This window comes from Stegodyphus dumicola, chromosome 1 (genome assembly GCF_044657685.1).
Source record: "Stegodyphus dumicola isolate Sdum_Otavi_A_Nest chromosome 1, ASM4465768v1".
In the NCBI taxonomy this organism is placed as follows: domain Eukaryota; kingdom Metazoa; phylum Arthropoda; class Arachnida; order Araneae; family Eresidae; genus Stegodyphus; species Stegodyphus dumicola.
Window position 1 is genome coordinate 189,846,424 of NC_140768.1, and position 17,102 is coordinate 189,863,525.

Genomic DNA, 17,102 nt, shown 5'->3' on the forward strand with positions numbered 1-17,102 from the left:
TCATAATTTGACTTATATAAATGATTATTCTAAATCTTATGTTTGTATAAAAATATACTGTGCTTTAAAAATATGGATGGTAGTATCTGCCGCTCTTACAGCCACTTCAAAAGCAACAGTTTGTTTAGAAATAAATTATGCAGTTAATGTCATAAAATTCAAATAAACATTAAACGAAAATTCTCAGTTTTAGACAATTGGATTTAAACGAAGTAAAGTAGCAGACGATAAAACGCCGAAGGTAAAAATTTAATCTTAGAAAAATGTACTCTTATTTTTTTTAAAAAAAGGAAGAAAGAGAGAAATTTTTAAAAAATTGTTAAAAATTTGAATAATATCATCTAGAATTTAAAATATAGATTTTCATATAGTATTAATAAATATTTATTACGCCTTATTGAGGGAAAAAAATCATATAATTAATTCTACGTAAAATTTTACTTGAAATTTAAGGTTAAAAATAGCTGTGGCAATTCAGTGTAACAAAAATCAATAGACCACATTTGGCGTTATTATCGCTCAAAAAAAAGATGCCAAATTTCAAAACGCGAAAATATGTAAATTCGTGTATATCTTAGAAACTTTTTAATAAAAAAGTCTAATTTTTTGCAGATATGCTTAAAAATACACCTACTTTATGATGGTAAAAATTTTATAGGTTATAATTCAAAATTTTTTTCGAAAAATTTATAAAAATTATTTAAAAATAGAAATTTAAAAAATAAAACACAAAAAAATGGGTAAATTTTATTTGGAATGAACCTAAATTTCGAAATGTGAGATAAAAAATCAAAAAAGTTTAATAAAAAAAGAGATATTAATAAATATTTGCGAAATTCAATTAACATTGAGGAGCTAAAATTTTGAGATGTAATATTTTAAAAACTAGTCGTACGATTTTTACAAAACTTGGTATTCTGGCATAATTTGAGTCGTAGAATCGAAATATGGAAAAAAATTGGTATGTTATTTCAGAAAAAGTCCGATTTTGTGTCAAAATACCTATGTTAGAATAGTGCTATATATAAATCTAATATATATCCTAAGTCGCGCTTTCGAGACATGAAAAACGCAGTTTGAATTTTGTCAATCGGCCCAGTAGAACGGGAGATATAGCACTGTCCCATTTTTTTTTTTTTGGAGCAGTGTACATTTATTTATTTATTACTATATTTATCTGTATACTGGTAAAAATATGACATACATATACATAATTTTATGATCTATTCACAGCCATTGTATCAATTTTGAAAGATACTTATAATTTCATATGGCTGCCTTACCTACTTAAAAAATAAATAAATAAATAATTTTAAAAAAAGTCCTCGGTCAGATGTATCAAAGTTTTCACTGTTCAACAAAGTAATTTTAAATCCCTGATTTTATATCTTTATCCCTGATAATTTTATATCCATATCTAAAATCATTAAGACACTATATGTTTAAAAATTCATAAAAAAATCATGCCATTTTTAACTTAGTGTATAAAAAATAATGAAAACTGTTCTTTGATTTTCATGCCTTATAGCAAATGCCCAAACTTTTCTCATTGTGGAACACTTTTCAAAAGTTGAAATATTTTTAACACTAGAGTAAATTTGGATTTTTAGTTACAATAAATGATAAGACAGATATATTAGGCAAACAAAAGAAACATTTATTCCAATTTTTAAACAATACTTACTAAAAGAAACATTTTAAAATTCTTAGTGTTAAAAAAAAAAAAAAGACTCATAAAACTAATTATGTGAAATAAACAACATACTTGCCAAACTATGACACTCAAAAATCAGGAGATTTTTTTAAGAAATCAGGAGATTTTTCGCAATGTTAAAAAGAATTTTTAAATGATAAAAATATAGTTTTTAATAATGAATTAACTTTAAATAGTAACTAATTCTTAAATGCGAGCTACACAAAAATACTTTACATTTAAGAAACATTTTTATTACTTGCATCGTTTAAGAAAACAACAACAACAACAACAACAACAACAAAAAAAAAAAAAACTTTAATTAGTTTTTATACAAATGTTATAAACAGTGGCAGATTTTGCTTTCCTCAAGAAAGAAACTTCATAATTTGTTTATAGCAATTGCCACGTAGGCCTGCTTTCACTAATAAAAGTTTTTCTAATGTGTCATCACTAATATTAGATCTAAACTTAGTCCTTGTTTTCACAACACTGAAAATCCTCTCACACTCTGCATTACCATGGGGAACTGTCAAGATGGCCAACATAATTCCAGACACTTCATTATATTTTAAAATTCCATTAGTACCTTTCAGTTTTTTAATTAAACTCCACTGGGTGTCAATCCTAGCTGATTTTATAACTTCATCCAAGTTTTCTAATTGTAAACTGCTGTTATGCAGCTGTTGAAACTGTTTCAATTTTTCCTTCCTTTTAGAACTCCTTCCAAGATAATAATAAATATCAACAATGTGTTCATCCACATTTATTGGTAAAGAAGCTGCCCCTTTTTTAGTAGCTAAATTTAAGAGGTGACAGGTTAACCTCATAATCTGCAAATCTGATTTTGCCTTTCTTAAGATGACTGCAACACCAGTCTTCAAGCCTACCAATACTGGTGCATTATCGGCACCAAGTGCTAAGCAATTATCCAGAGAGACTGCCTTTTCTTTTAAAGTTTTAATAATTAGCTGTGCTATATTAAAGACTGTCAAATGCCCTTGTAAAGTGGGAACAGAAAATAAACTGCACTCAATTTCTGAAAACTCTGGATTAAAAAAAATAAACAACAATTGGATACAGTTTTGAATAAGTATTATTGCTTCTATCCGTAGAGAGGCAGAACGGAGCTGTTTTAATGCAATCAATAACTGAAGATTTATTTTTCAAACCCATTTCTTTAACAATTGCACCTGTTTTGTTTCTTGCACTTGAGTATTTCTTAGCGATTTCACTATCGGGAAGCATTTTTCTAAATAAAGCTGCAGCGTGATCCGATGCATTCAGTGGCAGGTTGTGCTCCAGTAAAAAGGCAGAGAACAGACATTCTGCATTAATAACTTTTCAGTCCTTTGTTTCCGAAAAAAAATTTAATTTTCCTTTTTTTTCCTTTTTTTTTTTTTTTTTTTCAAAACAATTCATGTCGTCCTTGTGTTTTTTGTCTGCGCACATGTTTGAGAACACCATGCGAAATCCCACCCCATTCCACCATGTGAAATCGAAAAATCGCAACGACAGGCGGTAACATCGCAAATTTATTACATTTCCTTGAGGAAATAATGGAAGGAAAGTCAACTGTGTACGATTTTTGAAACATACACGAGTATTTCACCTTTCTTTCAGACATAACAAAAGAGGATAATTTCTACACTATTTCCCGAAGGCACGTGTACTCGCACAATTCAGGACAAAATGAACAAAATAACTAAAGAACATCCAAATAACAGCTTGCTTTGTCCTCATTGGCTAATATATGCCAGATGACATGCAGTGGAGCTCAATGCCCATTGGAGAACTGGAGAATGATGTTTCTGGATACGCATATGCTCTCACTCACAAAGCAGAAGTTATCTGATTCGCAAGGTTTTGTTTTAGATATAATCTAGAGAAAATTCCATTGCTTTCAGACACCCAAAATCACTTTTTTTTTTTTTTTTTTTTTTGTGTGTGTGTGTGTGTGTATGTGTGTGTGTGTGTGTTCATGTAACAAAGTATTAAGCCAAGTTCCATAAAAATAGTCAGAAATTTTAAGAATAAGAAAAAGTCGGGAGAAATATATTGTAAATCGGGTTGGCGGGAGAGCGGTCGAAAATCAGGAGTCTCCCGCCTAAAGTGGGAGAGTTGGCAACTCTGAAACAACATTAAAAAAATTAAAATATTTTGAGTTTTCAATGTACTTAATTCTTACAATTACAAAATGTTTTAGTAATACTTTGCATATACATTTTCAGCTATCTATTTTAACAGCACCTCAAAGAAGTTTGAGTTCAACAGTTTTTTGGAAACCATAAGAAATACTAGAATAAAAATGTTTTGAAATGTTTTGTTGTTCTCTAAATTCAGTTTCATAATTTTTCGTTGGACAGAGTGCAGTAAAAGCTGCCTTAGAATGTGTGATGTTTCTGATGTTACACATAAAGAAGGGGAGGACTTCATTTCCTTAATATATATATATATTTACCTCTGTGGGAGTTTTTGTATATTCTAAACATCTTTCTACTGCAACTATGTTGGTCTCGACATCAGCCGTTGCTCTCACAAGCATATTCAAAATACCTGTTATCTGCAGTTAAAAACAAAGTCAAATTAAGGAACAATATTTTTAAATTCCATTAAATGATTATTGGCCACCAATTAAAACTGAGGTACCTGAAGAGCATAACTGATGGAAAGACCAGCAATACCAGGACTCAAAGTTTCTCTTGTGAGCACAGCAAACACAGCAGAAAACAGTACGATTGTATATCCGAGAAATTCTAGGCATATGGACAGCCATCTAAAAGAATACCATATATATTTCAAGAAGAAAATATTGCTACACAGAAACATTTTCATAACAAAAAAAATTCTAATTTTAAAATAACAGATTATGAAAATATCAAATTTAAAACACCAACGAAAGCTGAAACCTCTGTTAACATCTATTAAAAGTGATAAACAGTACCTTAAATGATATATAAAATATAACAGCAAAATATACAGGTTAGGTTACTTGTCCATTATTTAGCCATAAATGATTTATGCGCTCATGTCAATGACACTGGAGAAAGATACAGAAAAATAGAAATCTACAGAAAACATAAATGATGAAAAATGGCTTAATATGTAAAATTGAACCACAGTAAGCAAAAATAATTACATGCATCAAGCCTGTGTGCTATACCATTGCAAAAGACAAGATTTGATAACTGAAATAAATAGTTGAGAACTTGTTTACTGAACTTAAAATAAGATAACTGTATTTGTCTACAGTAGTGTAAAAAACTGCAGTAAAATTGGAAATCTATTAGGAAACTATCATACATTAGAAAAGGATACAGTTGCTAGAGTAGAAACAACTGCAACTTTAGCATGAAAGATTTCTTTACTGTTAATCAGAATTTACATATAATACAGTACAAAGTCCAAAATATGGACTTGTCAGAGCTTTGTCAAATTCAGATCTAGGACTTTTTTATATATTAGATCATCAGTTTAAATCTAGCAAGATGACATGTAGAAATTATAAAATTATGGACTTGTCAGGGCTTTGTCAAATTTAGATCTAGGACTTTTTTATATATATTAGATCATCAGTTTAAATCTAGCAAGATGACATGTAGAAATTATAAAATTTTAAATACGAAACAGTGATTTATGAAATAATGAAGCGTTTATGACCTTAAGGGAATCAAGGAAAAAGAAATGTCATTTTTTATTTGTTTGTTTTATTAAACATCTATTTCACTGTAAGTTGTGTCTTTAATTCTACAGATAGACACAATTTTTTGTTCAGTTATAAAATCCCATTGTTCAGGTCCTATAATTGCTGCATTAAAAATTCCCACTAAATTGTCAATCAATTTTTTTTTCTTTTTCAACAAGCACTCTGCCACTTTCTTCACTATCGGTGGTGATATTTTCTGAATTTAAAACGATATTACAAATTTAGCCGCCATTAGTTGACTAGAGCATTTATAAATTAAAAAAAATTTAATTAAAAAAGAATTTTTGTCTCAATGATTTTCTAAAATGATGATGACACTATGCAAAGTGCATGCATTATTTTTTAAAATGATAAATGATATTCAATCAAAAAAGGGGGGTTGAAACGCAGCAAAAAGGCCTTTGAAGAACAACACTTTATTAGAAACAAGAGTTTTTGAATATAAGATACTTGAGAAAAGTTGCGAATGCATCAATTAATGAGTATCCTTTTGATCAAGTAAGATATTTAGTGCTTTGATATCATCATTTAACAGTTAGAGATACTACTGAATAGGTGCCATACTATTTGAATTATGCCAAGCAATTTTTCAAGATTATTTGGACTTGCATAGCATTGATTCTCAAATCAATCCAAAACCATTACCTTTAAAAAAAAAGTAGCACAACAAATGGCAAGTCCTTCTTAACATGAATTATTATTAGTAAAGAAACTTGCATCTACATTTCTGATATATAAAGAGCACTCAACAACTAAAGATCAAAAAGACCATGTCATGAGTTTTTCTTTGTTATAATTGAGTAGTATTACATGAATTTTAACAAATGGCTAAACTATTAATAAAGAATATTATTATACTTAGCAATGAAATAATCTGTAGAAATGACCGAAATTGAATAAGCTAACTTACAGATTTGGCAGCACAAAAATAAACTCGCTCATAATACCCTTGTTTGTAAAATTTTGGACAACAATTCAACAAATATACATCTACAAGCTTTATAATCTTCTGATATAGCACTGTAAGACTTTTTCTTATATCCAGAGTCAAAATAGCTGCTTTGTGGTCTCCATTTTGAGTCTACTGTTGCAATAAAAGAAAATTATTTGGGGATTTCACGAAAATGATTTTAAAACCCGTTTTGAGAAACAAACAAACAAAAAAAATGTATACATACGCGCATTGATTGCAGAAGGTATTTCTTTACATGGTAAATAATAAATATTTACTAATAAATTAAAAACTTGTCTTTCATGAAACCATGCCTGATAATTTTTTATCACAGTAGTATGTCAAATGATATCTTCAAAAAGCAAAAATTCGCTGGATTGTGTAGAAAAATAAATAAAAAACATCACTTGGAATGGAAATATTTATCAGGATACATGGATATTAAATGCCTTGGTAGTCTACTGCGACTTCAAAAATTTAAAAATTAGAGGCACAGGCAATTCTAATATCAAAACAGAGAAAAATACAAACCTGCTAGCTCCTAAACTAGGATAATAGCATTCATTGTTTTTATCTACCAGTTCATTAGAATGGTACATGAACTGTCTTCCCACACCATATGCCCTAATACTGGAAGCTCCAGTTACAGTTTCAGAGAAATGGGAGTATATTGGAGAGCGAGTAGTAGACTCCAACCTCTTCAGCTGACGAGATGTGGGTATGTAAAATTTCTGCAAATTAAATTTTGTACAGAAAATTAAAAAATATTTAAAATAAAAATATTAGTTTTGCTCTTTCACTGTATATTACATTTTGGTTTAAACATAAAAAATTTCACGTTTATGCAACATGGAAGAGAAAGAGCAGAAATAAAATCATGCTATTTTGAATACAATACACAAATTATAATATAAGAATTTCATTATAAAACAAACAAAACTTTAAAAAATATGCACAATAATTTTAGTAATTTAAGCCAAAATTTATTTTTGAATGAAGCAATATATTTTTAAAAAATATCACAAGTTTTTGCCATGGAGGTAGACATACACGGACTGGACATCACATCCTAAATCTGAGGTTCAAAACAAGTTCAATTTCACCCAATTTACTGGCCTATGTTATTGCACCCTTATAATGGGATGCTATGCACATCAATGATACTTTCGACAATTTATATATATATAAAGTAAGAAATTAAGAACCAAATCCACAGAGACCCAAAAGAAATAAAATTCAAAACTAGTAAATTTCAAAATTCCCTACAAATGTGTAAAGATTCAACCACTTCTTGATAACATTGAATCAGATTTAATTGCATTTGAATTCCTTAGAGTGGTCATTTCTTTCTTGAAACTATTGTTTATAGTTTAGGTCAGATGTAAGATTTATCCTGATTATAATGAATATTACTTAAATGTTGTTTTATAGAATGCCATCTAGTGGCAACAGGAACACCTCCAGGTGCGATGAAGATAGGTTTTACAATAGTATGTCTTTGTGACTCGAAAGTTAATTCCAAATGTTGGGTGTTCGATTTTGGTTGTATGTTCTATTTTGATATGCCATGATATTTGATGCATCAATATTTTTTTCTATCTTTATGACTTTAAAAATCATGGTAGAGAGGGGTTATATCTTTTTTAACATTATAGGGTGAAATATTCTCTTTTTATCCTATAATTTTAAAACTCATAGGGTAAAAATAAATGCTGTTCTAGAATGAAAATGGAAAACATAAAATACAAAAAATTTAAGAATTATTTATCCTACATATATGATGGGATGCATTATCAGCATGAATAAATTACAATACATAGAAACAAAAGGAAGAATTCCAAATAAATTATTTGAATGAAAAATCAGTTTCTAAGCTCAAAAGTTTTAATTGACAATCAGAGTAAATTTTCTCTTCTTTCATTGTTCTAAATGCTTAATTATAGTACCTTAAGGTTTTTAAAGTACTATTTGTTATTTTGTGTACACTATTGAAACACAGCTTGCCCATATAATTAATTCACAGTATTTCCATTTTGAAAATTCTATAAACATCTCAGTTGCTACGCCTTACTTTTGCACATCACTATTAACAAACTCAGTATAATTCTGCTTTGCACAGATCTTGTCCTAGATTTATTTTGGTTCAGTTTAAGAAACAAAATTAACCCTAATTTGCTCTTTACAACAATCAGACTAAAAATTGCTTTGCTAGAGCTAACAGGCAGGAGGACATTCAATTTCCTCCTGGTGCCCTAAAAACCACTACAAGCAAAGCCATGACATATTTCCTGATGGCGCATGGCCCTTTCACAGCCTATTTGCTTCGCTTCGGATTGCATCACAGAGACTCATGCATATGCAGCTCAACAGGTACCATCGATCACTATATGCTCGAGTGTGAAATCACCAAAGACCTACATTTCCGGGCGTACACAGCTGAAAATGACCAGGTATGGCTGAAACAACTCCAAAAGAGTAAGCTACTATAAAACAAACTTAAAACTCTCATAGACTATTTGGCAATGAACTGAGAAAATCTAAAAGCAATCTAAAGAAAATTTCAGCACAGTCAAAGTTTTAACAGAGTCTCTTTAATAACCACGGGTCACAAATACTTATCTTCTGAAGCAACTTTATAAATTCATCTACAAATTATTTAATTTGTATTTAAATTTTAATACTCTATAGAGATTTCTGGCTAGGCATAGCGACAATAGAATGCTCCACCAATTGAGTACAAATGCTAATAGTAATATAACAGGCGGTACAGCAACTTAGCTGGGGGTAAGTAAGTAAGTAATCTCAACATTAAATGCAATACAACTTTTGAAATTTTTCTGCTGAAGTCAAAGATAAAAATACTAAAATTTAAAAATGTAACTAATGCATGCAATAAAATACTAAGTCACAGCACAGCAATGTGCAGTTTACAGGTCATGCTTACATTTTACAAAAGATCATATAAATACAGTACAAAAGCTTACTTCTAAGTTCAGATGATTAATCAGTATTCTTTTGTAAACTTATAAATCTTGTGAAACAGCCTCTAATGTGATTATGGCAAGGTGACATGAATTATCAGGTAACTGAATGAAACTTTATGCAGCAATCAGTTTCATTGTGCTATATAACCCATGTTTACAATGAGATACATCACTGGGCTATATGAAGTTGTGAAAGAAACTGCCATTTGAATTTTACAAGAAAGTTCTCTGTTGTCCATGCTATACAATGCATGATATACTGCCATGATGGCCTAGATGCAGCTATGATACAATTTCAGCATTGGGGGGGGAGGAGAGAAGGAAGGCTGAAGCCCATGATGATGGAATAAGGTGCTGTAATTTAATAAGCCTGAAAATTTCCTGTACTGCTGCCTGAAGCTGCAACATTCTGCTGCAATGTCATACAGTAGCCACATTTACTTCTTGTCTTTGGAAATGGACCAGCAGTACAAAAACACATCACAGTCTGTTGCTTCGCTTCTGTATATTCCTCCAGCACGGCAGTCATTTTTGCATTGCCCTGACACATACTAAATACCCTATGAGATTGTTCACTGACTCAGTACAACATGATTGCATTGTTATCTGTGACATTTTTTAATTACTCATGGTTTCTCTTGTTTGCAATTCATTCCCACAACAGTTTGTAATTTATTTACCGATTTCCTCTCAAAATATAACAAATACAAGGCATGCTTTATTGTCAAATTTACATATAAATATTTCATAAATTAAAATTAGTAAATTTTTTAACTCTAAAATAATTACCTGCAGAAAATAATATAGAAGAGCCAAAGGTAAGCATGCAAGCAGGAAGAAAGGTGTTTCCAGAGATATGATGATGACTGCAGATAGTGCTCGGAAAGTCATGATCAATAACATCCTGATATTGAAGCGAATGGTTACATCGGCAGTATCAATATCTTTTGAGAATCTATTCAAAATACGGCCCAGAGGTGTAGTATCAAAGAATGACATGGGAGCACGCATTATATGCTGCAACATTCCATTGTGCAGAATTCTTGCAGCCCTCAGACAAGCTAAGTTCATTAACACAGCTGTCACCAAGGTGAAAACAACTAAAAAAAAAAAAAATGTGTAACAATATTTTAATAAAACATATTAACAAAAGGATACACACAGTGTTTCTATAAAGATTTTGGAAAAACCCGTATCTGAAGAAAACAATTTATCTTATATTGGTCTTGGCATGCATTCCTTCTAATGCTGTACATCTCTTAGTATTCACAAAACTACTGAATAATTTTGCAAATGCTCATTTGAAGAAAAGAATTTATCCTAATTTAATCTTGACATACATTACTTCTAATGCTGTACATCTTTTAGCCTGTTCACAGTACTTCTGAATACCTTTGCAGATGCCTTGATTCTAGTGTTACTTTTTTTCCCCCGAATTTCTGAAATATTTTCAAAATCATATCTACTAATTTAAGATTTCATTTTAGAAAACAGAAAGTAGTCTGCAAGATGCCAAATCTGGCAAATAAGGAGATAATTATAAATATCACTTTTTCAATGAAAAGCATGACAGTTAATAAATTGAGCAATGTGACAACAACAGAAGTAACTCAATTCATCAGACATTTTGACACCTAAATTCATTTCAAATATTAAATTTGCTTCCTAATAGAACATAAAATCTAGTGTCTTCAATTACAAATTCCTTATGAAATTCCCAGCCAATCAAAAAGATGATTACCATGCGTTTTACCTGAAGTCTTTAAAAGAGAAATTTCTCTGGCCAAACAAGACCTATGCAAAGTTTAAACATTCTAGATTACTGTCTGATATTCCAACTAAATCTTTACTATTTTTCATTTTTCAGCTTTTGAATATATGAAAGCAGATATTAGTTGCATAAATTCACACGCACACACATGCGAAAAAAATTAATTTAATTAATTTTTGAAAGAAGACAGTATTTTACAGGGGGGGGAGAAACTGATATTTTAACATTCATCAGTATTATTTATCATTTGGCAGATGAATTGGAAATGGCAAAAAGTACTCAGTCCCAAAAGCTGCATAGACATATAAGCTACATACTTAATTTACACCCCACTATACATTAAAAAAGAAAAAAGATACCTAGACATCAGATTCATAAAAGTTAAAACTAAACAATGTCAAAACAAAAGATCATTCTATACTGAATATCATAAAAATCATCTTTTATTAATTAAATTAAAGAGCAAATATTTATCATCAGCTTAATTTATACATTAAATATATTGTAAATTAAAGCAATTTGATTCATCATTAAAAAGTAAAATGAAGATGTAATTATTATGCACATTTATTGCTCTGAAATTTCTTGGCTTAACACTCTTGCTAACTTGCTGTTTCCTAGGCCCTATAGATGATAAATGCACTTGTACATTGTAATGGTCTTTTAAGTATTGGTAAGATTTGCCAATAATATTTCAACATCAAAACAGGTTACATTCTAAAAGCTCATAAAACTGTACATACAACACATTTTATAAAACTAAACTAACTATATAGGTAAACACATTTTTATAAAACTTCTGATTGACCTTAACAATAAAGCTGGCACATGTCTTAAACTAAAAAAAAAAAAAAAAAAAAAAAAAAAAGTATTGCCTCAAATCAAAACTTGGAAATTCTTCACCATATAAGAAACTTTACAAAAGTGTGTTTCGTTGCAGAATATCAATGATCGAATGGTTAAGGCTACTGAACACTGATAATGGAAGATGATTCACTGAACATATTTCAGTGGACTTAGCCACTTGATCACTGATAGTTTGGCTGTGTTCCAACCTTGGCAAAAGAGCTGGCTGCATAAGTATTAGTGTAGTTTTCCTCATGTAACAAGGACATCAGCCAGTTCATGAAGGTATCCCACCTCTTACAGCCCTCATGTGCTTTGTTGCATTCAAGTAACCTAACCTAACACATTCAAGAATATGAACAAAGTCAGCTAAAAAATACTTTTGTAACTAAAAGGTCTTGAAGGCAACAATAACAAAATGCTTCAGACTTGCACAAAATATTCACTTTTTAATTGATGTAATTAGGCTAATTAGGAGAAAAAACCTGTAAAATGCAATGGATTTTACTTATGTAGGGAGCTTAAACACTGAAGTTCAAATAAATTAAATATTTTAAACATTTGTTTTTCTTTATCTGTTGTTGCATACAGTGATAAGACACAGAAAAATTGCTTGTGTGGGGGGAAGAATCTATTAAAAAAACTATCTTCAAGTAAAATGACATTATTTCATACTATATATAAAACTGCTTCAAATACTTAACTTTCATGTAAGAAACTTAAAATGACCTTTATTTATAAAAGTGAAACTAATTAGAATTTGCAATTAAAAAAGGTGGCAGTTTTTGGACCACATTTAGGAGAACAAAAGTATATATATATACATGACTTAAACATAAATCATGTTTAATGAACATGTATTAAACATGCTGCAATTAGTAGGAAACAACAATGACTATCATCAATACAAAATTTTAAATATAATACTTACTTTCCCCAGCACCCAATCCACCATAAACTTCCAATCTCAGGTCCCTCAAATGTGTATCAGTTGCTTTTGAAGGATCAAGTGCATCATTACTCCATGAGCTGAGCCATAAACTTGATCCTAAACTGAAAGCTGTTGAAAGTATGTAACTAACAACTGTCCAAAACGAATTCCAGATACCATATGATTTGATATAATCAATATATACAGAAGCTTTGACCTTAAAAATAAAAATAAAAAAAAAGAAAGGTATAAATTTAAAAAAAAAAAAAATGCTGACAATTACACAAGAACATTGCTAGCAGTTAACATATTACACTGATATTGAAAAAAATTAAATACATTGAAACATTAAAAAGTGCAGTACTGAAAACTATTTTTAAAATTTACAGAAACAATTACTTTAGTTGCATCTCTTATTTAAAGGTACAGTTGAAGGCTTAGTCAACAGATCCTTTTTATCACCATGTTTTTAGTATTTTAATGATTCATTATATACTTTTAATATACATAAACTTTTAAGTTCCATGTCCATCAAATTTGAAAAATTTAGTACAAAAATAATATGCAAAAATAGAAATACTCTGTATATATTACTGGCTGGACATGTTACTTGTTGCCTTTTGCTAATTTCAAGTTTGCATTATTTATCATCACATATTTAAAGAAACTGATCCTGTCTAAAAGGTATATATTGATTTAAAATTACAACTGAGTGAAAAGCTACTAGGATTCTCAACCCTTCCATTTCTGTGTGTTCACTTTTTTAGCACAGAAAATTTTTAACTACATACTAAGAACTCTGATATTACAGCTAAGTACATTTTACATAATAATTTTTACTATTTTATTTTTAGCATAAAAATGAACATACAAGATGCAATAATATGCTAATTATATCCATAAAAGGTCTTATGTGGCCTTTATTTTAACAACTTTTGGTCATAAACAAATCATTCCAGTTTCAATAAAGATAATATTAATGTAATAGTATTTTTGAAATTTAAAAAACTCAAACTTGAAAAATTACAAAATATAATTTTTTACGATGCACAGTCCATACATTTATATATAGAAAAACAAAATACAGAAAGTTTAAATCCCATGTAACAAAAACTGTTTAAAATACTTAATGTTTGAGATACTTAAAACTGAAAATTCAGGGGTCACTGACAAACTGAAGAATGAAATATTTAAATTCATGAATATCCGAAAATGAAATATTTTGAAAAATAGTTTCTGATGTTAGTAGATTAAATGATAAGCACTGTTACACTTACAGTAGGAAAAAGTTTTGATAAATATTTTTTTTAAAAAAAAAAAAAATCTTCTTCATTGAAATTGCAGTATATGTTTTAAACAAAAAACAATAACAGGCTGCCATATCATAACATTATTTCCATAATTTCAATACGAAAAACATTTATAGCTCAATGAATTTTTACAAGACTATATTTTTATATGATCCTAAAATACCTAATGTAATAAAACTGTAGGTACATATTACTACTACTTAGGTTTTTTTTTTTCTTATAGGGCAATATACCTGTCTCTTGCAGTGCCATACATCTAACACAACTTCCCCGTTACACTGGACTCACTGGCAATAGCTGCTATTTTTCGCCCCCTTCCAACGATGCAGCCATACATAAAATCATATAAATGATGTCAGGAAGACATATCGAAACTTTCAAGATCATCAATTAAATCTTTTCCCCAGAACTTTCACTAGGTACAGCAACTGCCTGCATGCTTCAAATAATTTAAATCTTTTATCAGTGCTATCACGTGATGAACATGTGATGAAAGGAAATTTTGCATATACACCTCTTCATACTGTGTTCTGCAGTTATTCTAATTTTCTACATTTTACTTCCTCTCATTTTGCAATTGCTATGGATGATAGTGCTGTTCACCTTTAGAAATTGTCTACCAGTGTAATACAGTTATATCTAGTACATAACAAGCACAGAATAATTTAAAGTCTAATAATACTAAACAAAATTTCACAGGATTTTGCACTAAACCAACAAGACAATAACAACACACAATTTAAGAACTTCTAGCATATAAGATGGGCTAATGAACCTCTAGTCTACAAAAACATGTATTGAACCTCTGGTACATAACACTAGTTATTGATCTTGTCTGAAAGACTGGCTATTAAATGATTGATCAACACAGCGAACAGGGTGAATAAACAAAACACAGCTACAGGAAGTAAATTCAAGTCATATCTAAAGTGATTAGATTTATTTATTTAATCAATACAGTAACAATTTTACAGATTATTTCTTATTTCTAACATATAGTACTGAATTCCAAAGTTGTACTTATTTAAAATGTGTATAATAGTTCTTCTTTAACATCAAATTTCCTACCCAAGAGATTCCACATTTAGTAGATCGCAGCATCACTTTTCTACAACTGAGCACAACATGTTATTTTTCCCAGGATGATAAATAGAAAGAGGTAGACTAATTTCTTGGACCTCATAAAGCTTGGAACTTATATCAGTAGATTTCTTCTCTTTAGAGACTTCTTAAAATATTAGTTTACAATGAAAAAATTCAAAATCTTACATATTTGAACAAAAGGATTACTGCAGTGATTAATAACAGATGTTTCTATCTGAATGTGAACTAACGTAATTTGATGTTTACTGTACAGACACTGTTGCCTATGCAATGACTTCCCATTTTTCTACTTCAAATATTAACTAAAAAAAAAAAAAAAAAAAAAAAAAAAAGTGTAAAAGCATACCTATAAACTAACCATAAATCTCATTTCTATTTTTGATGCCTTAATATTTAAAAATCTTAAAAACAAAGAATTAAATTTAAATACACCTTTAGCATTTCATAATGATTTCTTGTGAAATATATATTTCATGCCAGTTATTCAATATATGTACACAATGGATTAAATTTTAGGAAAATAATTTCAAATAACTTGAATACAGTCAAAAGTCTTTAATCCGGACTTCCATAATCCGGACCTCAAAGCTACACACTTTCCGCGCATGCATAAACGCAACGGACGGTATAAGCTAAGCTAAAATTATCTATTTCAGTTAATGTCGTAGATTGCGTTGCTCATTAATCTTCTAATTGGATCCAGCTTATTATTTTTTGCAGACTGTTAGAGCAATTTTATAAAAAGTAAGCTTGAACTTTTGATTAAGTCAAAAAGAGTTTCCGATTCTGGAGCTGCCAAAGGATCTACAAAGTGAAAGCATGTTTCGATGTCCATCAAACAAAAAGTGGAATTGCTGCAAAAAATAGATAAAGGCATATCCTTTGTTTCTCTAACCATTCCGAAATCTGTTTATCAATTTCCCGCTCCTCTGTGGGGGGAGAGGGGGAAACGTCACGGCGCGCAATGAACTGGATCAGCACTATGCTTATCTTCAGGGCAGATGTTTTTATTTTATTTGGCTTATAATTCCTTACTAAATGTAGTATTTCATCTCGATGTACTCCGTCTTTGATATGATTTAAATCAAATTCCTCATGATTACAAATATCACGAATACACATCAAATAGTTTTCTGGTTGCAATTTTCTAATTTCAACTATGCATAATGTATGCTTTACGCATGCACGCGTTGAAAGAAATGTTTAATAAGGTAAACAAATAAATATTAAGCTTTCTTTTGTAAATTTTGATACCCTTTAGATCATAATTGCTCTTTATTTCATAAATTATGTTTTCATATTTTTAATTTTATAATTTCTGCATACCATCTTACCAGATTTAAACTGATGATCCGGAAAAAACGATAATCCGGAATCGCTGAAGCCCCGACAAGTCCGGATTAAAGAGTTTTGACTGTATTACATATTTTTCTAGCAGGTTCATAAATAAAATTTCAAATATGGATGTCCAATACATGAAAATAAAACTGCTCTACATACTGAGCCAACTTCCATAACTTCTTTTTCTGTTAATTTTGTACCCACACTGGTCTTTATCACAGAGTCCCTTTTACTTATTGTTCTGTCTGGAGTATCAAACTCGCTTTTGGTTCGCCTACGAGGTCCTTCTCCAGCTTCTGGTAAAGACAGAGACATGGTTCTCTTAGGTGAACTAACAGTACTGCTATCAGATTCACTGCCATCACTCATTTTAGAAAGCTGTCTGTTGAAAATATAAAACAGGTTAAAAAAATTTATTCACAGCCAGCTTTATAATAAACAAACTATATTTTATTCACAAAAGT

General features: G+C 29.9%; 1 protein-coding gene across 3 annotated transcripts in view; it reads right to left on the reverse strand.

Annotated features, from left to right (window-relative positions):
* The window catches only part of LOC118189122 (multidrug resistance-associated protein 1-like), a 190,529-nt gene that overhangs the window by 57,442 nt on the left and 115,985 nt on the right, over positions 1 to 17,102 (reverse strand). For all 3 annotated transcript variants that reach the window (XM_085824093.1, XM_085824104.1, XM_085824099.1), the window contains 6 exons: positions 16,798 to 17,020; positions 12,884 to 13,100; positions 10,125 to 10,435; positions 6,883 to 7,082; positions 4,343 to 4,469; positions 4,155 to 4,256 (listed from right to left, as the gene is read on the reverse strand). In XM_085824093.1, coding sequence (XP_085680219.1) covers positions 4,155 to 4,256; positions 4,343 to 4,469; positions 6,883 to 7,082; positions 10,125 to 10,435; positions 12,884 to 13,100; positions 16,798 to 17,020 — 1,180 coding nt within the window. The remainder of the gene's footprint in view (positions 1 to 4,154; positions 4,257 to 4,342; positions 4,470 to 6,882; positions 7,083 to 10,124; positions 10,436 to 12,883; positions 13,101 to 16,797; positions 17,021 to 17,102) is intronic.